This window comes from Pinus tabuliformis, chromosome 9, assembly GCF_031772625.1.
Source record: "Pinus tabuliformis cultivar Carrire ecotype Pingquan chromosome 9, CPIR1, whole genome shotgun sequence".
Classification (NCBI taxonomy): domain Eukaryota; kingdom Viridiplantae; phylum Streptophyta; class Pinopsida; order Pinales; family Pinaceae; genus Pinus; species Pinus tabuliformis.
In genome coordinates this window covers 1,187,892,717-1,187,920,197 of record NC_142307.1, presented here as the reverse complement: position 1 = coordinate 1,187,920,197, position 27,481 = coordinate 1,187,892,717, and the positions used below count along the sequence as shown (strand labels likewise).

General features: G+C 39.8%; 1 protein-coding gene across 1 annotated transcript in view; it reads left to right on the top strand.

The window, feature by feature from the left end:
• The window catches only part of LOC149152803 (protein CHROMATIN REMODELING 35-like), a 381,887-nt gene that overhangs the window by 325,800 nt on the left and 28,606 nt on the right, over nt 1–27,481 (top strand). Inside the window, 1 exon segment of the mRNA XM_089443610.1 lies at nt 14,541–14,690. Within this exon segment, the coding sequence (XP_089299736.1) occupies nt 14,541–14,690 (150 nt within the window).

Here is a 27,481-nt window from a genome sequence, read left to right as displayed (position 1 = left end):
AATTGACATATTCTTCCTTTCAGTGAATCCATTTTGTTTGGGATAGTAGGGAACAATGAGCTCCCCCTTAATCCATGCATCCTTACAATATGCAATTAACCTAAGTTGCACGAAACGCGGAAACAGGTACGAGTTTCCGAAACGGGAAACGATACAAAACGCGACCTCCCCAAATTTTGGAAACGCGGAAACGCGAATATATATATATATATATATATATGAAAATATTTAAATATATATATATATATATATGTAGATATATATATATGTGCAATCATAAAGCATAAATGATACATTATAATTTATTACACTTAAACATTAAGATTTAATTTACATCACATTTACTCGTGAATGATCACATAATGAAAATAAAAATATCGGAATATCCAAAAGCAACCTTTATTATATATCCAAATCTCAAAATCAGCCTTTATTTATATTAATATATGAGGCTGCAAGTACAATAAAGACTATAAGGCTGCAAGAGAGAGATCCAAATCAGGATTTTCTGCATCCACATCCCATTCTTTAGAAGGACCACTGTTATATTGGGAGTCTCCTCCTACATAGTCGAACGACCTTAGTGCTCTTGATTAAATACACGTTTCATACCCTAGTACCCTACATGATCTTGATTATTGGGAGTTTCCCCTGCATAGAGGGCTTGGTTCTCTTGATTAAATACAAGTTCCATACCCTAGTACATGATAAAATCCAATGGAAACATTGCAATCCCTCCAATCCTGAAATCCTGAAAAACAAATAAGTCTGCTGGATTTTGAGTGAGATCTAAAATTCTACTTTCTCCATATGAAATCCAATGAGGGCGAAACCACTCTCAAACATCCTGAGTCATTTCATGGTAATGTTAAAAATTTAAGTAAAAGGATGAAAATGAAAAATAAAGGAGAATATCACTTTTACTTTAAGAATTTAACATTACCATGAACTGCATATCTCTCAAACTCCCTGATGAACTGCATATCAACACTAGGGCAAAAATTCACTTTTATAACTTTAGACACGCATCTAGAAGCAACAAGAAGTCACTAACATACCCTAAAAATAAATTAAAAAACAAATTAATTTTTTTTTTTTAAAACACAAGTTAATGAGGAAACATGGGTCGTACGGCCTTGAAACGTGTTTCTGGCCGTACTGGCCACGTTTCCATTTCGGGAAACGTGGCAGTACGGCCGGAAACGCGTTTCACAGCCGTACCAAATGCGTTTCCGCATTTCGTACCGGTTTCCGTACGGAAACGGACCTCTATACCACGTTTCCTGCAACATAACAATTAACTCTTTAGAGTTGTATTCCCCACCATTGTCAGACCTTAAAGTCTTTATCTTCTTTTTGGTTAGGGTTTCCACCTCAGCCCTGAACTCCTTGAATTTATCAAATACTTCATTTTTAGTTTTGAGTCGGTAGAGCCATGTCTTCCTTGAATGTTCATCAATGAATGTTACAGAATAGAGATGTCCTCCAAGTGTTTTGTCATACATGGGTCCGCATACATCAGAATGGATGAGATCTAATATTTCTTTAGATCTAGATTCACTAAGATAAATGGCATTCTAGTATCCTTCGCCAATGAGCATCCCTTGCACACACCTTCATGATCTAACTTCATATTAGGAATACCATGAACTAATCAACTAAGAGTAGGGATGACCCTATTATGAAGATGACCATACCTTCGATTCCATAGTTCAATGGGACTTGTTTCCATATGAACCAAAGCTTGAGGAGATGGAGAGATAATCTGGTAAAGACTTCCTTCACGAACTTCGATAACCCTAGCTTTGTCAATACTAGAGTTCTTTCCCCTTTATCTTCTAAACAAGAAATAGAAAGTAAATTATTTTTCAAACCTGGAACATAGAGAATGTTGTTGAGATGTAGCTTTGATCCATTATCCAGCTTTAATGATGTAGATCCCAGGCCTCTAACAGCATAGCTTTTGATGTCACCCAATTCCACTGCATCAGAGGATGACTCCTTTGATAGTGTGTGAAGTTTCTTGCTTTCACTTGTCATGTGTCTTGATGCTCCACTATCAATGATCCATGCATTGTCATCAGTAAGAGAACCTGTAAGGGAAACCAAGAATCCTTGACTCTTGACTTTGTTGAATAAGTAGTAGATGATCTTCTTGATCCATCTTCCAGCAATGTTGAAACCCAATATTATGTAGTTCACCATAGAGGGAGAATCCATGCCAACGAAGTGATCTTCGACTTCTCTTGACCTTAGCTCTGATACCATGTTGGAAAATCAAAGATATTATTAGGGTTTGATTCTCCTTTCTTGATAATTACTTGTGAGTGTGTTGGCTTATTTTACTCTTTTATTATCTTATCTTTCATCAAGAAATTATACATATATGAAGATCTCAAAACAAGAGAAATAAGATATAGGCACTTGCTAGGGCAAAACCCCCCTCGAGGTGAAAACCCAGTCAATATAATTCTTCCTTTCAACAGTATTCTTTGAGACTCTTTACCCTAGACCAAGACTAGATTTTCCCTCCACACCATGTCAGCCTCCAAGATCTTTAACCCCTTCTAATAACTTCGACTAGGCAACAACTTCCGGCAACAACAAAATCTTAGGAGACTTATATCTCCCAATCCAGACCACGAAATATAGAGAGAGGCACCAAAAGCTCGATTTTCTTCTTCTTTAGAGATTTCCCCAAACTCACACTTCTTTCGTCCTCCTGACAACAGACTTCACACTTCTCTAGTTCTTCTTGAGATATCGAACTTGCTTGAGAGTGAGTGATCCAAATGACTTTGACCTCCTTCAATATGTAGGCTTCTTGTGGGTTGAATGGGGGCCTTAGGCCGACTTGATCTTCCTTAGGCCAACATGATGTGGAGGGTACGTAATTCATATTTAACTTGATACAAAACCTTTTTACATCATTCGAAAGCCCAAGAAGGATCTCTTTGAATATACAATGACTCTATAAACTCAATATTAATCATAGGAGTCCACAATGGGGACTTTGAATAATATAATGATGACCCAAGTATGAAACCCATGGTTTAATAAGTCATTGTTACAATAATAAGAAATATTTTCTTTATTCTTTGGACAAGTACATTACATAATGACTCAAGTACATTATTGAAGACCGAACATAGTTACATTTTCTAACACTCCCTTAACTAGGGAGGTATTCATAATGTACATATAAAATGGAAGATCTCAAACTATATGAAAACATGAAGAACTTTTAGGCACTGCAATGCCATGGACTAGATTCCTGACCAAGGCAATCTATCCAACCAGTCACTCAACAATTTAGGCACCGCAATGCCATGGACTAGATTCCTAACCAGGGCAATCTATCCAAGTGGGACTAAGGTGGACTCAAGCTTTCATCTTCTCTAGGTACCATTAGGTTTACTTGCTAACCACCAACCCAAACATACAGATGTGTATCCAAAACAGAGTTCAAGAAACAACACCACCTTTTCAATTCCAAGTCTAGACATTTACACAAAGTGTCGGACTGATGTCTCCCCAGGAAATGCTTCACTCGCAAAGCCTCAACAAATATCTTCCAATTCCTTATCCTCAATACAATCACCAATATCTACCAAACCCAATGGGTTCCTTAGATATTCGAACTTCTTATTAGGAAGAGCCTTTGTCAATATGTCTGCGACCTGTGCATCTGTTGAAACATACTCTAACTTCACGATCCCATCCTGCACCAAGTTCCTAATAAAGTGGAACTTATTATTGATATGTTTCGTCCTCGAATGAAACAAGGGAGCCCCGGACATCTTGATACAACTTTGATTGTCACAATTAATCACAGTAGGACCTAGAGACTTCTCGAACAGATGTGTCAGAAGCTTCCTTAACCAAACAAACTCATTTCCTACTTCACATGCAGCCACATATTCTGCCTCAACACTACTCAATGCAATGGGATCTTGCTTCCTACTCATCCATGAGATCATAGGCCCCAAATATATCTCCCTAGGTCTCTGTCATACTTCTAGACCTAGGTAGTAATGCATCAGTCCTAGATCCTTCATCTCAAATTCAGCTGCCAACATCTTCTTGCATTCTTGAATTCTTCGTTCTACACCAGTGATGAATAGATCATCCACATATAGAAGAATAATGACAGGCTCATTATTCACGACCTTCATATATAGATTTGGATCAACAATACTCTGCGCGAACCCAATTCTAAGTAGATATGCATCCATTCTTGCATACCATATCCTCGGTGCTTGCTTCAATCCATATAGGGCCTTCTTGAGTTTGCAAACATGAGAGTCCCTGCTATTCATTTCAAATCCTTTAGGTTGTTCGATTTACACTTCGATAAGAGAAATTATTCCTTTGATCAGCTAAGAAATATGTTGGGGAAACTTGGCATTATCTCCACTCGGGCTTTAACATGCTACGATGGAGGGCACAATTTATTTTACTGCTGCAGGTTGTACCCCCAATTAGCAAGGGTTTCAGTCAGTATGAATTTATATGACAGTGTCCCAGGAATGTTAGATCTTGAAAACTCACAATCGGGGCCCTGCAAATGCTATTACCTCAGCACCTGCCAATTATTGGATTCAAATTGATAACATCGACCTTGGCCAATACAAGAATTTCGTTGCACGAGTTCCAAAATAGCTCTCTCTACACTGAGAATAGCTTAACTTGCAAACAATAGTAACTCAGCCTCCAAGTGGGACTGATCTCCTCTTTTTTTTCTAGCCTTCAAGTATAGTAATAAATACTAGTATCTGGAATAACTTCGGCCTCGACAATAGAACACTTGAAAATGATATTGTTGCTTCAAGGAGTTTTGATCTTCTATAACTTATTAGCCTTCACCAATTAAGAATTCGACCTACACAAGCAAGTCAACTTCTTGGTGGAAAATGGATACTACCCAATGTTGCACGAAGCGGGAGCGAAGCGGAAGCGCGGAGCGCGGAAGCGTCATTTTCCAAAAATCTAGGAAGCGAAGCGTCCGCGGAAGCGTCTGCTATATATATATATATATATATTTTTATATTTTTTTGCATTTATACTCAAAACAAACATCCCAAATACCAAATTAATTGTAGAAGACATGAAAACATGCATATTTTTGCATAAATCAAGATAGATATGGCATCCATGATTCCATTGTAGTTACTTACTAGTACAACAATCATCTATATTCTAGCTATTACAAACATACATCAAATTTTTAAGCATATTATAAAACATAAAACATTTAAGCATATTATAAAACATAAAACATAGAGCATATTATGATTTATCTAGCAAGTGAGCAACTGTCAACATTTGTCATGTCCAAAATTCAAATAATAATGTTTACAAAATATGTCACTTGGTCACCGCCAAGCCAAAAAGGTTCAAAATTCAAATTCACAAGTCTACAAGTCTAATGAGTAATCTATGACAAAAAGAAGTAGATTGTGAATATATCTACTAATCTCTCCTCCTTCTTCACTCCTCCAAGCTCTCCTCTCTTCTCCTCTCCTTTCCTCTCTTCTCTTCTCCTCTCCTCTCTTCTCTTCTCCAACTCTCATAAACTCAAAGTGAGAAAATGAGAAGAGAATGGGGGCTTTATTCTTTTCTAAAGTCACCCTAAACTCACCCTAACCCACCCCCTCATGCTTAGTTAAGTTAAATTTTAAAAGAAATTAAAAAAAAATTATGTTTATTTTGCTGCCCCGCGGGTTGCGCCCGGGTTGCGTGCGGGTTGCGCCCAGGTGGCGTGCTCTTCTGGGCAGGTTGCGTGGCGCAACCTCTTGCCCAAATCGCCTTCCGAAGCGCGATTCTGGGGGCAACGCAACCTAAATGGCAGGAATCGTTTTTAAAAATAGGAATCGCGCCACCTAAAATTCGGAATCGCGCTTCGCCTGGAGATTCCGGAACGATTCCGTACGGGTCGCGATTCCGGCTTTGGATCCGGGGGGGGGGGGGGGCGATTCCTGCAACTATGATACTACCACAACACTTAAGCACCAATGGGAGACAAAAATCATCCTTTAAAACCCTCAGGGTAGCCGGATGCACAACTTTGATACCACTGTAATATCCCGAATAGATAAATTTCTAACAGTTCTAGGATGTTATAAAATGTTCTGTTTATTTTAATTTTGAAAATTCACAACAACATAAACTCTCACAAATTTGCAGAAATAATCAAAATGAGAAACCATGCCAATTTAGAGAAAGATAGAACAAATACTCGAACTCAACTTTATTTATGTATTATATGCTATTACAATAGAAATCACTGAGAGAGAATGAGAAGAAATTAAGCACCAGCTAAGGATCTGAATGATTGTTGCTCCATTATCATTGAAGTTCTGTGAAATTCCTTGGTGGAATCTCCTCAAATGTGTTGGGTTTTCATCCAACACACAATAGAAAACCCGAGGATTTTTGTCCTGGGGCTTGACTGAAATTGGGAACTCTGTTCTCCAACCCTCACTAAACAATGATCAACCAAACCAAGATGTCCCAAATGATTTGCTTCTCCTCCTTTTATAGATCTGATGGATCCATCTCCAACCTTCTAGAAGCCTTTATTTTATTATTTTATTTTCCTGCTCTAGAAGCTTCTCCTCTTGACCCCTTTCTTAAGTGACTTTTATTTTATTTTAGTCACTTTGGCCTTTTTATCCATTAGTCACTTTTTCCCTTATTTATTAGTTAAAGTGACTAATTAAAGTCACTTTTTAATCTGGGAAAATGGTAAATTGACTACCATTCTTTCTCTGGTCACTGAAATCCTCTTTTCACCATTCCATCATGTAGATCTTCTCATCCCATTTCCAAAGAACTATTACACTAAGGTGCTTTATTAAATATTCCACCTGAAATGACACCTTAAGCATAATTAATTTAAAAAGGCTCAATAATAACCCCATTTTATGGGAATTATCGAAATGTAGCTGAACCAAAAGCAAGTTGTAAGGATCAGAGAATACGCTGAGCAAACACCATCAAATAATTAGAACCTCTGATGACGTACTCTTGCTCCATTGACCTAGACATCACATACCTTGGAAACCCATCCTGGCTGTACTATAGAGGAAACTGAAAATGGGAACATTACACTATCATTACTTTTGTTGAGTTTGGAGCTTTCGAGTTTTTCTTCAACTTCCATACCTTGTGACTTGGTGTTTCCATCTTGTTTGTATGAGGTCTCACCAATATAGCCAGGACCGGTCTTGTCATATGGTGATCTTTGATTGCTAAGAAGAGCATCCATGGTTTGAGAGATTTTCATGTTTTTGTTGAGCTTATTTAGCTCTTTCCTTAATGAGACAATTTTTGCTTCAAACTTTTCACAGTTTTCTTCCTTTTCTTTTAGCTGACTATTTAACACTTCTTCCACTCTTTTTGCTTCCTCTCTTTCAATCTTGATAAAGGTGATTTCCTTGGATAGTCTCTTGTTCTTCTTCCTAAGGTTATCAATTTCTTCTAATGCACTGATAAGTTCTTCTTCAAGATCCACTGTGCCTTCAACACTTTCTCCTGTTTTTTTTTTTGCTCCTCTGATTTGTCTGTGTTGGATCTCTCTTTTATCGTCATCAGAATCATTTTCTTCTTCTTCAAGAAAAATCATTATCCTCTTTGGAATAAAGATTTTTCTTTTTCAAAGATTTTCTTTTGAAGACCCTTTTTTTTGGGTTCTTCTTCATAATCACTATCTTCCTTGTAAGGACACATAGCAGCCAAACGTCCTATCTTTCAACAGTTAAAACAGATGAGAGGTAACTTACATTTGAATTTGAATTTTTTTGTTAGTTTTCTAACTAGATGAGTCATTTATGTATTGGATTCATCACTAAAACAATCACTAGACTTGCATTTTCTTGACTTCTTAGATGCTTTTAATGTTGTTTCCTTACGTGATGAGTTTCCAGTCCTCATTTCTTATGCAGTGAGAATTCCATGAAGCTTGTCCATTTTCGATTTCTCCAAACCTCTTAATTCTTCTATGGAAAAGACCTTGGCATGGAAATGTAGAGGAAGAGACCTCAAAATTTTTTGAACAACTATTGTTTCTTTAACTTCTTCACCAAATCCTTTGAGCGAATTAACCACTTCATCTAATTGAAGAAAATAAGCATTAGCATCTTCTTCATCATTCATTTTTAGACTTTCAAATAGTTTCCGAAAATTCTGAAACTTTTCCTTATTTACTTTGTCATATCCTTCATAGTTGTTTACAAGCTTATCCCACATCTTTTTAGCTGATTCACACTGCATAAATATAACAAATTTTGAATCTAACAAGCCACTTAAAATGGAATTCATAGCTTTTGCATTGGAGACATGTATTTCTCCCATCTTGATCTATTGGAGTAGAGGATGGGACCTTATATCCATATGTAAAAAACTGCCAAACTTAAACACCAAGAGACATAAAGTGTGTTCTCATTTTTATCTTCCAAAAGAAAAAAATTGTTCCATCAAAGAAATGAAATTTGAATGATGCTTCTTGACTGGCCATGGCCCGTTGTAAGATATTCTTTCAGTTATATTGTTCTTGAAGAATCCTGTGGTAATCCGAATTGTTGGCAATACTGAAAGTTGGGGGGGGGGGGGGGGGGTTGAATCAATATTTCATTACTTCTGACAAATTTTCACTTAGTTGATCTTGAAATTGAGTTCACATGATAGTATCAATCATCCCCAATGTATGAACACAAATATTAAAGTGCAAATCATAATTTGAATAAAAATACTTGAACGCAATCTTTAATTTAGTACAATCTCTTGTGAGGATACCGATCCTCTGTAAGAACCAACTTACAAAAATTGCAGGCTCCAACCTGTCAAGAAGATGAGGACAGCGATCCTCAGTAAGAGCCAACTTACAGTAAGTGCAAGTTCCAACTTGAACTCAGCTTTTCATGCACCAAAACTTGGACTTAAAATCGGGCCTTAACTTGACCTTCAAGACACTAGGACTTGGCCTTCAAACCAGGCCTAAACTGGATTTTCAAATAGCAGTACTCAACCTTGAAACTTGACCTTGAAACAACAAAACACGTCCTATGAAACTTGGCCTTCAAACAACAAAACTTGTTCCTTAAAACTCAGCCTTCAAACAATAGTACTCATCTGTGAAACTCAGCCTTGTAGGGACAAAACTCGACCCTTAAATCATAACTGTAATTCGACCTCAAGACATGCCTGAAACTCTACCTCTACAAGGATAAAATTTGGCCCTCAAGACAGGCCTGAAGCTCGACCTTCTCCTCACTAAAATTCAACCTACTTGTTGAAATTTGTAAGTTTGACACATCAGAAATCCCTACTGCATTATCTGGCTTATTTTCTCCTACTTGTTCTTTTCATTAACAAGTTATTTATAAATATAAATACCGAAAATAAACACAAATGCAACCTTAATGCATATACAAATCAACAACTGAAATAACTGAGACAATCACACAAGGGACACCGTTATTTTGGACAATCATCCCCTGAAAAACCCAATGCTGGAAAAACGGTGCAGCAAATATGAGGGTTTTATTATTATGCAATTTTCTAATAAAACTAGGGTGCCAAAAATGGCTCACCCAATAGAGAATGCCCTCAGCAGTAGTACCTCTCTTTGGAGACAGATATTACGGTTGATCAGCAACCAGATGATAAGCCCCATAGTGAATGTTCCTTAGCTGGACAATAAAAGCTGCTCCAAGCTTCCCTCTAGAACTGCGTCATCCACTAGAGACGGCGTCACCCTCCTACGGCTCTGCGTCAGCGCACCAACACTCAGCCTGCCCCACAAAAATGACCCAGTGCAGCTCCCCAGCCCTCTGCGTCCTCAAAACTGGCCCTCCAAGCTCCCGTGTCAGCCCAGGTTGCCTCTGCGCTATCTCTCTGACACTATCTCTGCCTCTCTGGTATGTATTCTCGGCCTCATGCCGAACTTCCCCTCACTACAATATATCACTGGTTCGATTCTCTCAGCAACCCCCCCTCCAAAAAATCGAACTAACTGATCAACTTGGTGTATCTCCAATTGATCCTCAAGCCTCCTCTTATACTTTTCCTGTTCAGACTTCAACAACCGAGATTAAGTCCCTAATCAACAGATAGGATTAGATTTGGCTTGATCCATGTCATTTAGAACATTCTCACCCAGTTTTATATTAATACCCATTAATATTTTAATTTTCCTAAGTTTATACTTAGGAACCCCATTATCTCTTAGCAAGGAATGTGCTCTAGTAATGTTTCACCATGAAAACATCGCACTGATCCTAAGTTTATACTTAGGAACCCCATTATCTCTTAGCAAGGAATGTGCTCTAGTAATGTTTCACCATGAAAACATCACACTGATCCTCCACACTGATACCTGTGTTGATGCTTGGCCCACTACCTCACATCATCTACACTGCTGCTTCCTGTACTACTGCCCATGACACTACCACTGCCACTGCTACATCTGTACTGCAGCTCCCTATCAATATGTTGCCCCTAGCACTTCCACTATTAACTGTTGCACTGCAACTCAGTTACCGAGAAGTAGGTAACTGACTTCTCCCAAATACTGACGTCCCAGTCAGTCTGGAAGCCTCATGAACCTGAAGCTGCCTCTGCTGCTATATTGTGCTGCCTTTGCTGCCACTGCTTTGCTGCATACACCTCTGTGCCTTTCGCACTGTTGTAACCTCCACTGCGCTCCCTCAGATTTCTGCACCCAAGCATTGCCTTGCTAACTCACTACACTTTTCTCTACCCAACATTTGTCATTCTGCTACTGTCATTAAGGGCTCATGTAGCCAGATATGATCCAAGAGTTTGGGCACCTCAAGGATCCTGCCCCTAGTTTGTAGTCCTCTTGACTACAACTCGATGTCTCCCCACCTCTTCTCTAGAGGTGCATGAGCACTCATGGCATAGTTGTCATTAGTCTTGACCTGTTTCTCAGCCTTAGTTGGAGCTGCCTTTGAATCAGAAGCCTGTCCCTTGTTTTTCTTCCTCGGACACTGGGATGCATAATGTCCCAACTCCCCACAATGGAAGCACTTCACCTTGGAGATATCCTTCTTCTTCCTCTTCCCTTATTGTCCTGCAAATGCTAGAGCCGCATCCTCCTCCTCTTTTTTTGATTCGACTTCCCTTGCCACTACTCCCCGCCTTGGTGAACCTCCTCATCTCTTCTTGGCAAAGAGCTGCCCACATCTCCTCCCAACCTAGAAGAGTAGCCCTGCCCAAAATACTTTGGACAAATGTCTCCCATTCCTCGAAGACTGCATTCAGGGCAGTCCTAACCATAAATTTTGGATCCGGTGTAGACCCCACGGAAGTGCGCTGGTCACGAATCTCCTGCAACCTAAAAAGGAATGGATCTATTTGCTCTCCCTTCTGCATCTGATACGATTGCAATTGATTTTCCAATAGCATCTTCCGCTGCACGAAAGTGCCCTGATACAAGGTTGTCAAAGTATCCCATATCTCTTTTGCTGTGTTCTTTTCAGCAATATGTGGTATGACATGATCTTTGACCCTGTCTAGGATCATGCACTTCGCCCTCGCCATTGCATCCTCATACTTCTCATTCTCAGTTGGGTCGACTTGGATAGCCACAACTCTCAAGGCAAAGTCCTTGATGCGATGTCGATCCAGGACTGCCAAGATCTTGGCCTTCCAGATGACAAAGTTGGAAGCCCCGTCCAACCTGTCCTGATCCCTCAGTTCGTTCACTGCTATTTCAGCTCCTCTTCTGGACTCCCTTTGATATTCGACTTCCCTCCTATAAATCTCCCTCTAAGTCTTGATTTCCCTCCTAGAAATCCTCTGGCCTACTATTGAACCGCTCCTCTTCAATCCTCCTTGCAACTGCAACTCAAATATGGATTTCTTGGCTAGAAATCTATTAAGGTAGTGACTCCCTCTACCTTGGTTCTGTCTCCTTAGGTACTGTTCTGTTCTGACAGAATCAACACCCCACCAGCTTCTCAATCACAATTTGCCCACAGCTCCTCAAGCCCCAACAACTGAAGAAACTGAGCCTTTCAGGCTCTGCGCAATCCCAACAACGACAAAATCTGCTCCTCCTGGCCACAACGTCGATCTTTACTGGCTGAGAAAGATGACTAGGCACTGCATAGGCCTGATCCGCCCCTCCCTACCTCTACGCTGGCCCTCTCCATCACTTCTTCTCTGATGCTTCTGCTTTGGCACAATGCTATTTCTCGGGACAACTCCTATTGCTGCAAATTCTTTAGATTATTGTTGGTGCCTTCAGTCCTCCTGTGATCTGCAATCATCTGATACCATGTTGAAATTTGTAAGTCTGACACGTCAGAAATCCCTACTGCATTATCTGGTTTATTTTCTCCTACTTTTTCTTTTCATTAACAAGTTAATTATAAATATAAATACCGAAAATAAACACAAATGCAGCCTTAACACATATACAGATCAACAATTGAAATAACTGAGACAATCACACAAGCGACACTGTTATTTTGGACAATCGTCCCTGGAAAAACCCAATGCGGGAAAATCGGTGTAGTAGATATGAGGGTTTTATTATTATGTAGTTTTTGAATACAACTAGGGTGCCAGAAATGGCTCACCCAACAGAGAATGCCCTCGGCAGTAGTACCTCTCTTCAAAGATAGATATTCCGGCTGATCAACGACTAGATGATGAGCCCCACAATGATTGTTCCTTAGCTGGATTGCGAAAGTTGCTCCAAGCTTCCCTCTGGAACTGCGTCATCCACTAGACTCTGCGTCACCCTCCTACGACTCTGCGTCAGCTTATTAGCACTTAGTCTGCCCCACGAAAATCACCCAGCGCAGCTCCTCAGCCCCCTTTGTCAGCCTGTGTCAGCTTTGTCTCTTCAACGCTGTCCCTCCAAGCTTCTGTGTCAGCTTTGTGTCCTCAACGCTGTCCCTCCAAGCTTCTGCGTCAGCTCTAGTTGCTTCTACGTCAACTCTGGCTGCCTTTGCGTCAGCCCAGGCTGCCTCTGCGTTGTCTCTTCGACACTATCTCTGCCTCTCTGCGATGTATTCTTAGCCTCGTGCTGAACTGCCCCTCGCTGCAATAGATCACTGGTTCGATTCTCTCAGCAAACCCCGCTTAAAAAAATCGAACTGAGTGATCAACTTGGTGTATCTCCAACTGACCCTCAAGCCTCCTCTTATACTTTTCCTGTTGAGTCTTCAACGACCGAGATTAAGTCCCTAATCAACGACTAAGATTAGATTTCTCTTGATCCATGTCATTTAAAACATTCTCACCCAGTTTTATATTAATACCCATTAATATTTTAATTTTCCTAAGTTTAAACCTAGGAACCCCATTAAAAATATTAATTATTTTAATATCTCTCCAACCGGGTGGAATTTCCCCAAACCATTTATGGGTCGTGGAGATCTTATGTGCCTTAGCCTCTCCACCAATTTTCATGGCTAGAGCACATCCAATGCTACCACAAATCAACACTACTCAACCTCCAAATACACCTATACTCGACCCTCAAAAATAGACCCCAAACAAACTAGAAACCCTTCCCAAGAAAAATGCCAAAAACTGTTCAAAAGATGTGCCAAAACCCTTCCACAAAAAGCTGCTTCAACTCGGCTTCACTTCATTTCTTGGTTCATGAGGTATGAACATCAAACCTACTCTTTTGCTCTCCTAAACAAAGAACTGAATGCTTGAGTGGAGTTAGAAATTCTCCTTCTCATGCCTATTTATAGTGTGTTTGGACGCTGGGTTATGGCTGACTTGTCCATTGGTTGGGCTGACTGGTGCAACTAGCAGAATGTATAGTGGATATTCAAAAATGTATTTCTCCTCAACTGTGAGGAGTTAGAAGGTGTGTCCTATATCATTGAAAAGGTCTCGGAATAAGATTTCCAACGATATATCCTATGCTCCCATTTGATGTACATGATTTAAGTAAAACTTCCTTCAAAGATAGGGTATCCAAATGGAGCCTGTTTGTACTTTGATTTGGTCATCTTGACAAAATATTTTATATCTCCTTATTCCTATGGAATCAGAGGGAGTGCCATATACTGTTGGAAAGGTTTTGGAATATGCTATTTGACTATGTAATTTCCTCTTTCATTTGGACAGCCTTTGATATCATTAACATCCATTTTCAACAGATTTAGTAGGGATGATAGTTCAAGTAGTGGATGTTAGGCAAAAATCTTCTCTTTGCAAACAGTTGTTAATTTCTTTTTCTACCTACCAGAGATATGATTGGGATATTGGTATTGATTTTATGTCTAGCTTTGGAGTTACATATTCCAATCTGCTCAATGCTGAACTAGAAGTCAAGGTTTTGATTTTCTTTACCACATATATCACAAAACTATTGTTTCCTTATGCATGCCTTTTCCTATGATCTTCCTACATATTTCTCTTATTAAGATGAGTCTGAAATCATGCACTACATTTTCTGGTATCGTCAGAATGACATTTTCTAGAGACATCAAATTTGTATAGGTTTTCCTAAACTGCATAATATATTTATATTTTTTTTTTTGCAGGATAATTGGCATAATGTGTTATGTGAAGAAGGTAAACATGAACCAGAGTGTGACCATTCCTTCATTAACAAAGATGATCTTGGTAACGTTTGCAAATTATGTGGTCTGGTTGGCCAAAGTGCTGAATCAATTTTTGAATTCCACTGGAAGGTCTGCTTCATGTCTACTTTAACCATTGAATTATAGCATATAGTATGTGTGTCTTTCTCCTTTTATCCTTCCCATATGTATGACTGTGGAAATTGATTTTGTCATTTTGTTGATTCATATGATCGTTATTACTAAAGATAATATTATACATTATAACATGACTTTACTAACTAGTTTCATTTCTCAGTTACTATGGCATGTCTTAATCTTTCTCATACTATTCCATATTTCATTCGTAGTTTCTATCAATAGACACAATGTTATTCAAAGAGATCACTTTCCAAAGCTCTAACTTTTACATTATAATAGACATTAGTTTTTTCTCAGATCAATATTAGATTGCTCTCTTTCAATCAAGACTTTATAAAGAATTTCTTGTACCTCAGATATGGGTCATGAGTTCTAGTTATGTTTGGCATACACAGGCATAAAAAGGAGATAAATTGTACGTGTTACCAGTGAAATTGTGCTAGGCAGATTTTTTTTCAAGATCTAGCAGGTTCATGAGTACATTCTTGCATCAAGCTGGATTTCTCCAAAGTCCATCTTGATGGATTTGACATTGATGGTTTGTGGAAGCTTTGGTCAGATTTAGTGCTTGTTCCAGATTTGTGTTCCTGAGTTGTTGTGTTATGGAGATCCATTTATTCCAAGGGACACCATTTTTAGTACATCAGTTTATACCATGCATTTTTGCAGTTTCTCTATCTTTCACACTGATCATACCTCATGGACACCCTTTAGGAGGACACCATGTGTGCCATTTTGTAGCGATTGGTAAGAAAACGTTTTGTGCCTGATTCTTTTTAGTGCCTTATTTGTTCTTTGAGGCAGGAGAAATAGTTCATTAAAGCTCAACCACCTTTGATGATTGCACTTTCGGTCATTTCATTTATTCAATTCTTTAGATGTTATTTAGGGGTTTCCCTCCACCATTGTATATACTGCATCTCTTGTGTGCCCAACATTTTGGGGTTTACCTGTTAGCTTTTGGTAGCATCATAAGTGATTTAGACTTGAAAATTGGTGGAAAGACTAAGGCACATGAGTTCTAAAGAACCCAAAAACCGTTTGGTGAAATTCCACCCAGATTGTATTTTATTAAAATAATTAATATTTTTAAGGGAGTTCCTAAGTCTAAATGTAGTGAAATTAAAATATTAATGGGTATTAATCAAAATATGGGTGAGACTGATCTAGAAGGCGGATCAAGTCATGTTTTAATCTTAGCCGTTGATTAGAGACTTAATCTCAGCCATTGAAGACTCAACAGGAAATGTATAAAATGGAGGCTTGGAGTTCATTTGGAAACACACAGAGAGATTGAGGAAATCAATTTTCTGAGGTGAGAAGTTCCCAGGAGAAAAATCGATTGGGGAGATCTTGCAGTTGAGGGGAAAAGAGAATCCGGGAGAAGGAATTTCTGGAAAATACGGAACAGAGAAGCAGAGAGATCTTGGAGAGAGGCAATGCAGTAGCCAGGAGAGCTGACGCAAAAAAGTTGTGTGTCACGCAGAATCCAGAACTGCCAGAACAACTGAAACTACCGGGAACTGACGAAACTGTCGAGAATTTTTAGAATAGCCGAGAGAGCTGGCGCAGAGGCAGTGCAGTAGTCGGGAGAGTTGACGTAGAAAAGCTACCTGTCATGCAAAATCCAGAACAACCGAAACTGTCGGGAATTGCCAAAACTGTTGGGAACTGTCGAAATTGCTGGGAACTGCCAAAACTGCTGGGAGAGCTAACACAAAGGGCAGAGAAGGTGACGCAGAGCCTGAAAGGCTGACGTAAGGCTAGCGCAAAAATATCCAGGGTTAGCCAGTCTTGTGCCGGATCAGCCAGAATTCTCCCGGGTGAAATGAGGTAGAACTCACTCAAATTTTTCGCCAGTGTTTTCTCTGTAAAGGATTGCTAGATGAGCATCCTAGATTGTATTCAGATATTTATTCCCAATAATAAGAATCCTCAGATCTGTTGCACCACTTTTCCCACATTAGGTTTTTTCGGGGACGATTGTCCAAAAACAAGTGTGTCAATGTGATTGTTCATATGCTGATGTTTCTCTTGCCGTTTAATTTTTAGTTCTAGTTTGTGAAGTCTGCAACTAAATTTATTTTGGTATTTACTGAAGTATTGGTAAATAACTTATCATAAATAAGTAGGAGAAATAAGTCAATTATTGCAGCAAATTTTCACATGGTATCAAAGCAAGTTTCAGGCAAGATGGAAGCAAAGAAAAAGGGCATGGAGAACAGTAGGGATCAAAATATTTCTGAATTAGCTTCTAGGCTGGAAGAGGAGTTTGCTTGCCTATCCAGTTCTGCATCGGCCGAGGATTGGTACATTGATAGTAGGGCTTCAACTCAATTGACTAGAGAACAAGAATATTTCTTGAACTATCAGGAGGAACAAATCAACTTTCAAATCACAATGGGTAATAGGACGAAGTGCACCCCAGTAGGAAAAGGAACCATTATATTCCAGACAACAGCAGGAGATAGTCTTCGGGCCACGAATGTATTGCATGTACTAAGTATGGGAATGAATTTGATTTATGTCTCTCAATTACAAGATAAGGGATATGATGTATACTTCATTGGTAATAGAGTATATGTCAAGCATCCAAGGTGGAAAAAGAAGGCCCAGATTGGAACTCAAAGCAACAGATTATACAAGTTGCAACTCGAGTCTCCGATGACATTGATAAGAAGTAATGTTGATGGAGAAAAAGAATTAAATGAGTTGTGGCATAGGAGGATGTGACACTTACATCATGGGGCATTGCGGATGCTCAAGGAAATTGTTATGGGGGTTCCAATGCTTACTACCAAGCATGATGATTCATGCAGAGGCTGCATGCTAGGTAAGTACGCCAAAGTAGCATATTTCAGAAGCAACAATAGAGCTAAGAGTGTGTTGGAGTTAATACACTCAGACATTTGCGGTCTAATGTCTATAAGGGCCATCAATGGCGTTGAGTATTTTGTTACCCTCATAGATCACCATTCTAGGAAAACTTGGATCTATTTTTTGAGAACCAAAGATGAGGTCTTTGATCGGTTTAAAGAGTTTAAGGCTCTAGTGGAAAACCTGACAGGAAGGAAGATCAAGATATTGCGCTCAGACAATGGCGGAGAATACACGGATAAGAACTTCACTAATTTCTGTGCAAGAGAAGGGATCCAAAGAGAATGGACAACACCCTATAATCCAGAACAAAATGGAGTCGCAGAAAGGAAGAACAAAACTATTGTTGGAGGAGCAAAGGCAATGCTATATGTTCAAAATCTACCCAAGTTTTTACGGGCAGAAGCATGCAGTACGACTCTACCCATTCAGAATAGGACTCCTCACAGGGATTTAGGAAAGAAGACACCAGGGGGATTTTTCACGGGGAAGAAGCCAGAAGTAAGTCACCTCAGGATATTCGAAAGTGTAGCTTATTGCCATATTCCAGAAGAGAAGCAGAGCAAGTTAGAGCAGACTGTCGAAGTTGGGTATCTAGTAGGTTACAACGAGACTTCAAAGGCGTATAAGATCTACATTCCGAGCAGCAGAAATATTGTAGTAAGGCGAGATGCGAAGTTCATGGAAGATAGAGCCTTTAGGAAATCTCGTGAGATGCCATTTGAAGAATAGGATGAGGTCACTTCTCTAGTCCAACAACAGGGATCAGATCTGGCAGAAGACAAGTATCTGGTTCAAGTACGGTAACCAGTAATAGCATCTCCTCAAGAGAAGAGAAGCTAGGAGTGTCATAACAGGTACAGTAAGAGGAATAGATGGAACCTCCCACCACTAGTGGAAGAACTAGCTGAGAAGTACAACAAACTCTGAGGAACGTAGAGGAATTCGTTGGAGCCCCTAGAGCTGAGAAAAGGCAGCGTAGACAACTGAGAGGTACCAAGCATTGGTAGCTAAGGTCGAAGAACCCTCTAGTTTTCAAGAAGTCGTACAACACCAAGGATGGGTGGATGCCATGGTAGAAGAGTACAGTTCTATCATGACAAATGATGTCAGAGAAATTGTACCAAGACCAGAGAATAGATCAATTGTAGGTTCGCGATGGATCTACAAGGTCAATTATGCTACAGATGGCATCATAGATAAGTACAAGGCTAGGTTTGTCACAAAAGGATATGCGCAAAAGGAAGGAATAGACTATGAGGAAACCTTTGCCCTAGTAGCTCGATTTACCTCTATCAGATCCATTATATCCCTTGCAGCATAGATGGGATGGGAGATTCACCAAATGGATGTCAAGACAATGCTCTTGAATGGGGTGATAGCATTGAACAACCAGAAGGTTTCGAAACACATGAAAAGAGAACTCATGTGTGCAGGTTGAAGAAAGCCTTGTATAGCCTAAAACAAGCACCTAGAGCTTGGTATGGTCAAATTGACAGCTACTTACAGCAGTTGGGATTCATCAAGAGCGATGCCAATCCCAATCTTTATTAACTGTTGGTAGAAGGTGAGTCGTTGATTCTGGTATTGTATGTGGATGATCTATTTTTGACAGGATCATCTAGACTCATAGAGGATTGTAAGAAGAACCTAGAAACTAAGTTTTACATGAAGGATTTGGGGCTAATGCACTATTTTCTGGGATTGGAAGTTTGGCAATAGGATGGTGAGATCTTCCTTGGCCAAGAAAGATATGCATCAGAAATTCTGAAAAGATTCAGAATGTAGGATTGTAGACCTATGGCTACGCCTATGATTACCAATTGGAAGAAAATAGATGCTTCATGACACTAGGAAGTGGACGCCACCTTATACAGACAACTCATTGGGTCACTTATGTATCTGGTCAACACCAGGCCAGACTTGTGTTATGCTGTCAACACCCTTAGTCAGTTCATGGTGGAACCAAAAAGGGCGCACTGGGCAGTAGCAAAGCACATTCTCAGGTACGCGCGTGGAACAATAAATTTTGGATTAAAGTACACCAAGGGCAATGATATCGAAATGAGTGGATTCACTGATGCGGATTGGGAAGGAAGTTCAGTAGATAGGAAAAGTACCTCTGGGTATTGCTTCGGTATTAGATCTAGGATGACATCCTGGTGCAGTAAGAAGCAGAAGTTTGTAGCTCTGAGCTCTGTTGAAACTGAGTATATGGCAGCTAGCAAAGCAACATGTGAAGCTATATGGCTCAGGACACTGCTTGTAAATCTATTCAGGAGAAGGATGGAAGTGACAAGGATCTTCTGTGATAATCAGAGTTTTATCAAGCTCTTTGAAAATCCAGTATTTCATGATCACTCGAAACACATCGATATTCAGTGTCACTTTATCAGAGATTGTGTTCAACGTGGAGCAATACAGTAGGAGTACACTCCCACAGGAAATCAGGTGGCAGACATACTCACCAAGGCTCTAGGAAGAGCCAAGTTTGTTCAATTTTGGGAATAGATGGGTATGTTGGAAAATCCCTTTCAATAGAATGATGCAGCGTTTGGGAGGGAGTTATAGTACAGATGCCGCAGTGGCAGTGGCAGTGTCATGGGAAGCAGTACAGTAGCAACAGTAGCACAGTGTTGGTGGCAGCAACAGTGCAGAAAGGAGGTGATTTAGAAATAGAGCAACATGCAGGTGGACATTGTTGCTAGAGCACTTTCCTCGCTAAGAGGGAGTGTTAGTGTTTGGTAGCATCGGAAGTGCTCTAGCCTTGAAAATTGGTGGAGAGGCTAAGGCACACGAGTTCTAAAGAACCCAGGAACCGTTTGGTGAAATTCCACACGAATTGTATTTTATTAAAATAATTAATATTTTTAATGGAGTTCCTAAGTCTAAACTTAGGGAAATTAAAATGTTAATGGGTATTAATCAAAATATGGGTGAGAATGATCTAGAAAGCGGATCAAGTCATGTTTTAATCTTAGCCATTGATTAGAGACTTAATCTCTGTCGTTGAAGACTCAACAGGAAAAGTATAAAATGGAGGCTTGGGATTCATTTGGAAACACACACAGAGATTGCGGAAATTGATTTTCTGAGGTGAGAAGTTCTCAGGAGGAAAATCAATTGGGGAGATCTTGTAGCTAAGGGGCAGAGAGAATTTGGGAGAAGGACTTTCCAGAAAATACAGAACAGAAAGGCAGAGAGAGCTTTCAGAGAGGCAGCGCAGTAGCCGGGAGAGCTGACGCAGAAAAGTTGCCTGTCACGCAGAATCCAGAACTGCCCGAACAGCTGAAACTGTCGGAACAACTAGGAGAGGCAACACAGTAGCAGGGAGAGTTAACGCAGAGGCAGCACAGTAGCAGGGAGAGTTGACGCAGAGGCGGCGCAGTAGCCGGGAGCGCTGATGCAGAAGGCAGAGAAGGTGACGCAGGGCTGATGCAAAGTATGATAGGCCTACGCAAGGCCAACACAAAAATAGTCGAGGTTAGCCAGTATTGTGCCTGATCAGCTGGAATTCTGTTGGGTGAAGTGAGGTAAACCATAAACCTCACTCAGATTTTCCGCCAATATTTTCTCTTTAAAGGATTGCTAGATGAGCATCCTAGACTGTATTCAAATATTTACTGCCAATAATAAGAATCCTCAGATCTGTTGCACCGGTTTTCCCACATTGGGTTTTTTCGGGGACGATTGTCCAAAAACAAGTGTGTCAATGTGATTGTTCATATGCTGATGTTTCTCTTGCCGTTTAATTTTTAGTTCTAGTTTGTGAAGCCTGCAACTGTATTTATTTTGGTATTTAGTGAAGTATTGGTAAATAACTTATCATAAATAAGTAGGAGAAAAAAATCAATTATTGCAGCAAATTTTCACATTACCCTGACAACCTAGTTCTTCCCACTATTTCTTAGCAAAAGCCATAAGCATGGGGTACACACAGTTGAGGGCCACATTTCCTAGTGCTTATTTTTGTTATGCAGTTGTTGTGGCCTCCTTTTCTGTAGTGTTGAATTGGGGTAGCATCGGATGTTCTCTAGCCATGAAAATTGGTGGAGAGGATAAAGCACATGAGATCTCCAAGACCCAGAAATGGTTTGGGCAGATTGTACCGGTTTGGGAGATATTAAAATAATTAATATTTTTAATGGAGTTCCTAAGTCTAAACTTTAGGAAAAATAAAATATTAATGGTTATTAATATAAAATTGGGTTAGAAGGGTCCAAAAGTCATGGATCAAGCCAAATCTAATCTTGGCCGTTGATTAGAGATTTAATCTCGGTCGTTGATGGACCAATGAGAAAAGTATAAGAAGAGACTTGAGGGTCAGTTAGAGAACACACTAAGGGAGACCAATCAGTTCGATTTCTGGAGCGGGGTTAGCTGAGAAATTTGAACTAGTGGTGTGGAGAGAAACAAGAGGCAGCAAGTACGGAGCAGAGAGTCGAGAACAGCACCAGGAGACCAATGCAGAGGTTGGAGAGGCAGATGCAAAGCCTCTCAGGCAGATGTAGAGGCAGCAACCGACTGCACAGTCACTGGAGGGCCTACATGGGTGACGCAGAGAGGCCCAGTGCTGACGCAGAGAGGCAGGGGCTGACACAAAGTGTCTGGGAGCTACGCAGAGGTCAGCCAGGCTGACTTTGAGACTGGAGAAGTGCTGGAGAATTTTCTCTCTGTTGGGTAAACGAGTTTGGCACCCTGTTGTACTGAAGAATTGCTTAATAATAAAATCCTCCGTTGCTGCACCGGTTTTCCCACATTGGGTTTTTCCCGGGACTATTGTCCAAAATATCTTTGTCGATTCTTGTGCATGTGTTTGTTTTTGTATTATGGTGTGATATCTACAGCGGAATTTATTTTAATGTTTATTGAAAGAATTTCATAAATAACTTATTGGAAAATAAGTAGGTCAAGTAAATCAGTTGTTGCAGTGATAGATTTTTCACATGGTATTAGGCAAGTAATCAGAGACAGGAAGGAAAAATCAATTATGGGTTGAGACCATGATGCAAAGGCATCTACGTCAGGAGACTCGCACTGATTTTCAGAAAATTTCACAAGAGAAAGAGATTTTGATTTCTCTATGTTGGTTTCCAGGCTAGAAGAAGAAGTGGCTTGTATGACTAGTTCTGCATCATCAAAGGTATGGTATATAGACAGTGGAGCCTCTTGGCATATGACGGGAATTCAGGAATGTTTCTCAGATTATCGAGAGGAGAAGATGAACTTTCAGATCACAATGGGGAACAAGGCAAAGTGTACTCCAGTAGGGAGGGGTACCATAGTTTTTCAAACAGAATCGGGAGAGCGGTACCGTGCTAACAATGTGCTGCATGTACCAGGATTGGGGATGAACTTACTTTCCGTGTCGCAACTTCAAGGGAAAGGCTATGACATCTTCTTCATCAAGGAGAAAGTATACGTCAAACACCCGAGCTGGAAAAAGAAAGTGCAGATTGGGATCAAAAGTAACAGGTTGTATAGACTACAACTAGAATCACCAATGGCACTAATAGGTAGTCATGGAGACAAGGATTTGAACAAACTATGGCACAGAAGAATGGGACATCTGCATCATGGGGCTCTGAGAATTCTCAGGAGCACTGTAACATGAGTTCTGGATCTTAGTACGGAACGAGATGATGTATGCAGAGGATGTGCTCTAGGAAAGTATGCTAAAGCAGCATTTCCTAGAAGTAAAAACAGGGCCAAGAGTCTACTAGGATTGATACACTCAGATATCTGCAGACCTATGTCCACTAAAGCTCTTAATGGTGCCCAATAATTCCTTACCTTCATTGATGACCACTCAAGGAATACTTGGATTTATTTTCTGAAAACCAAGGATGAGGTTTTTTGTCGATTCAAAGAGTTCAAGGCTGTGATGGAGAATCTAATTGCAATGTTGCATTAATCGTTATTGGGCTTAAATCGGCGCGGGGAAAAAATCGGAATTATCGGGAAAAAATCAGAAAAAATCGGGAAAAAATCGTTTGGTACAAAAATATTCATTTTTTTTCAATTTTTTTAATATCTAAACCATCTACAACATAAAATAAATACATTGACACATAAATATGATAAAAAAACTAATATATAAGATGTTTAATATCATTTCTAGCGTTAAAATCACACATAACATTGAATCATGCCCTGAATAGTAAGTCCTAACTCCTGAGTCCCAACTCAGCCTCAAAATATCAACAAAAATTATGATAATGTATCTCATCATGTCATAATTTCATATACAATAAAATGAAAGTCTAATCCTATTGATTTCCTCTGCCCCTCTTGCGAGAAAATGCTACAGCTTTCCCTTTCCCTCTAAATGTAGATGCTGGTGGAGATGGCAGTGGAGTCTGATGTGCTCTAGAAGCTAAAGAACTAGAAGTAGGAGCTATAGGAGGTAGACCACGTCCTCTACTGGTGGCACTGGTAGCCCGGGCAGGCGGTGTCACCTCCTCCTCCTCCTCCTCCTCCTCCTCCCCCTCCACTACATCCTGCACTAACCAATCATCAGCAGAATCTATGAGAGGCCTCTCGGCCTCAACCCTCCCTGCAACAGTGGTGTCAATCCCATCCAATGAGATGGCATCCACATCAGGTGTCCTCTCAAGTTGCCTCACCCACAATCGAAGATTGTAGTAGACATAGACCATGTCATTAAGTCGCTGGGACTCCAACCTGTACAAAGATCATGAAATAATAATTAATAATTATAAAAAAAATATTGTTTAATGAATTTAAAAATTTATTTGGAAATTTGCAATATTTTAAATGTTTAAGTGTTAACTTGTTGCACTTCTTGTTGTGTATTTTTTCAAATACACTCCAGTTGCGCTCACATCCTGAGGAGCTGCATGTTTGGCTGAGGATGCGAATGGCAAGCTTTTGCAGAAGGGGTACCCTGCCACCATACATTTTCCACCATGCATCTACAACAAAATTACAAATAAAATTTTAAATAAACATAAGAAAAAAATGGAATTTGAAGAGACAATGAAATTTGAAACAAAGTTACAAACTAAAAAATACCTGGCATTTTAATCTTCCTATCAGTGATAGCCATCTCAAAGCCAAATGTGCCACCTGCCATCCTATATGTCTCAATTTGTGTAGAGATCTCTATACGTTGTTCTGGAGATCGCACCATCTTCTGGACACAGGATAAGAATCCATCCATGATCTCAGCATCAAAATCAAACCCACATGCATAAGAAAATGCAGGGTTCAGGAAAAGTCCAGCAGCATGAATGGGACGATGGAGTGTGTTGTTCCATCACTCATCAATCACTCCCCATAGAAGGAGTTGTTTCTGAAACCCATCATCTCCCTTATCATCATAGTAGGCCCGAATGGCTTCTTTGGCCCTGTCCATGGCTTCATACAAATAGCCCATTGCGGGCTTCTCACCATCAACCAACCGAAGAACCTTTACCAAAGGTTCAGTAACAAAGCACACCTCCTGCACTCCCGCCCAGAAGTCTTCCTGGTACGAAACTAGTCTGCATACGGCCTCTCCTTCTAGTTTGCGGCTCATTGGCAAAGCACACCACTCCTTTGAAAGAAACATTCTCTTCACATCCCACATAGAAATCAAGAGGGATTGAAGAGATATGACACTGGTGGCAAACCGTGTAATGGTGGGGCGCACCAACTCTTTGTTGTTGGTGAATCTTCTCATCAAGTTAAGCACAGATGTATGATTATATATAAATTTTGTAATGCTTTTTGATGAGTCAACAATATCTTTGACAAGGGGAATTTTCCCTATGCCCTCTAACATCAAATCAATACAATGGGCAGCACAAGGTGTCCAAAATAAAGTAGGATGCCTGTCCATAAGCATCCTACCAGCAGCAACATAATTTGCAGCATTGTCCGTTATGACTTGGACAACATGTTGTTCACCCTCCTCCAAAATAAACACATCCAGCAAATCACATAAAGTTCTTGCATCTTTGATTTGTGCAGATGCATCAACAGATTTGATAAACATAGTCCCCTTGGGACAACTAACCAAGAAGTTTATAACGATTCTCCCCTTTTGGTCAGTCCAACCATCTGACATAACAGTGCATCTTGTTTGTGCCCATGATGCCCTAAAATCCTCCAATCTTTGGGTGTAATCACGCTTTTCATTTTGAAGAATCCGGCCTCTGAAATCATGATAAGAAGGGATTTTGTACCCCAAGCCAACACTGGCAATAGCATCAACAGTAGGTTGGAAAAATGGATTATTCCTTACAATGCTGAAAGGAATATCACTCCAGAGGAGAAATTTTGCCAGCAACTTGTCAACTTGTTCTTTCTCAGTTCTTTTTAGCATTGAACCAATAGATGGCTGTGAACCAGGTGTGGTTCGAGGAACAAAAAATGATGATGCAGCGACCGGATTGGTTGATGCTGCAGTAGAACCAGTGCCACTTGGCCCACTTCCTTCAGCTGACCCTTTTAGTTGCCTTTTGAGTTCTTCTTTGGCCTCTCTATTCTGCTCTAAAGTTTCCAATGCTATCATGGCTCTTTGGATAAATTCAGCAGTTGTATTTGTATAAGGCTCCACATCATGTCCAGGGATTTTTGCAAGGTGAAACTTCAACCTGTACACCCCCCCAGACATCCCCTTTCCACACAACTTGCAACTCAAGTTTACTCTATCATTCGGAGCATCAGGTACAGCATATTCCCAGAAAGGATCCAATTTCCTTGGCATGCTTGTTTTTGAACTTTGAAGTTGCAAACTTGAAGTCTTGAATGGTGTTTTGGTGCAGTTGTGAACCTATGGGAAAATAAGGATTAGGATTACAATTTAGCATTTACAAAATTACAAGTTACAAATTTACAAATTACAATTTAGTATTTTTATTTTTTATTTTTACATTGATGATTGTACAATGAAAACCCAAGTTACCCGTAACCCAACCTAAAACAACCATTCCAAAGTTCAAAGTTTCAAACACAAATTACCCAACCATTCCAAACCCAAATTACCCAACCAAATGGCAAAATGCCAAAAACAATGAAAAAAACATAAACAATGTTTAAAAAAATGAAAACAAAAAAAAAATGGTTCCCATAGTCATACCAAGTTACCCAACCCAAAACAATGAAGAAATACAAAAAAATCTTTAAAAACAATGAAAACAAAAGAAAAATGGTGCCCATACCAAGTTTCCCAACCAAAAACAATGAAAAACCTACAAAAACAATGTTTTTAAACAATGAAAACAAAAAAAAAAAATTAATCCTCATACCGTTTCTATGGAGAAATCGGTGGTCTCCTCTTGATTTTCTCCTCTAAGCACTTAGATTTGGCTAAAAACCCTCTTCAGCTTGGTCTCCAAGAGCTCCTCCTCCCTCCACGCGCGACTGTCCAAATGAGCACATGAAAAACCCAAAAAAATGTTATAAAACCATGCTGTCATGACCCCCAACGATTTTTTTCGTTTTTATCGCGATTTTTTCAATAAAAATCGGCAAAAAAAATACCGGCGATTTTTTCGTTTATTTATCGCGATTTAATCGACAGAGGGAAAAAATCGCGATTTTTTCATTTTATCGCGATTTTCACAACACTGTCTAATTGGGAAGAAAATAAAATTTTTGCGCTCAAATAATGGTGGAGAGTATGTCGATAAGGACTTCACTGATTTTTTTGCTAAGGAGGGCATCCGAAGAGAGTGGACAACTCCTTACAATCCAGAGCAGAATGGAGTAGCAGAAAGGAAGAACAGGACTATTGTAGAAGCAGCTAGGGCCATGATGTATGATCAGGATATGCCAAAATTCCCATAGCCAGAAGTATGCAACACAACAGTCTATGTTCAAAAGAGGACTCCTCATTGGGCATTGGGCAAGATTACTCCAGAGATAGTTTTCACAGG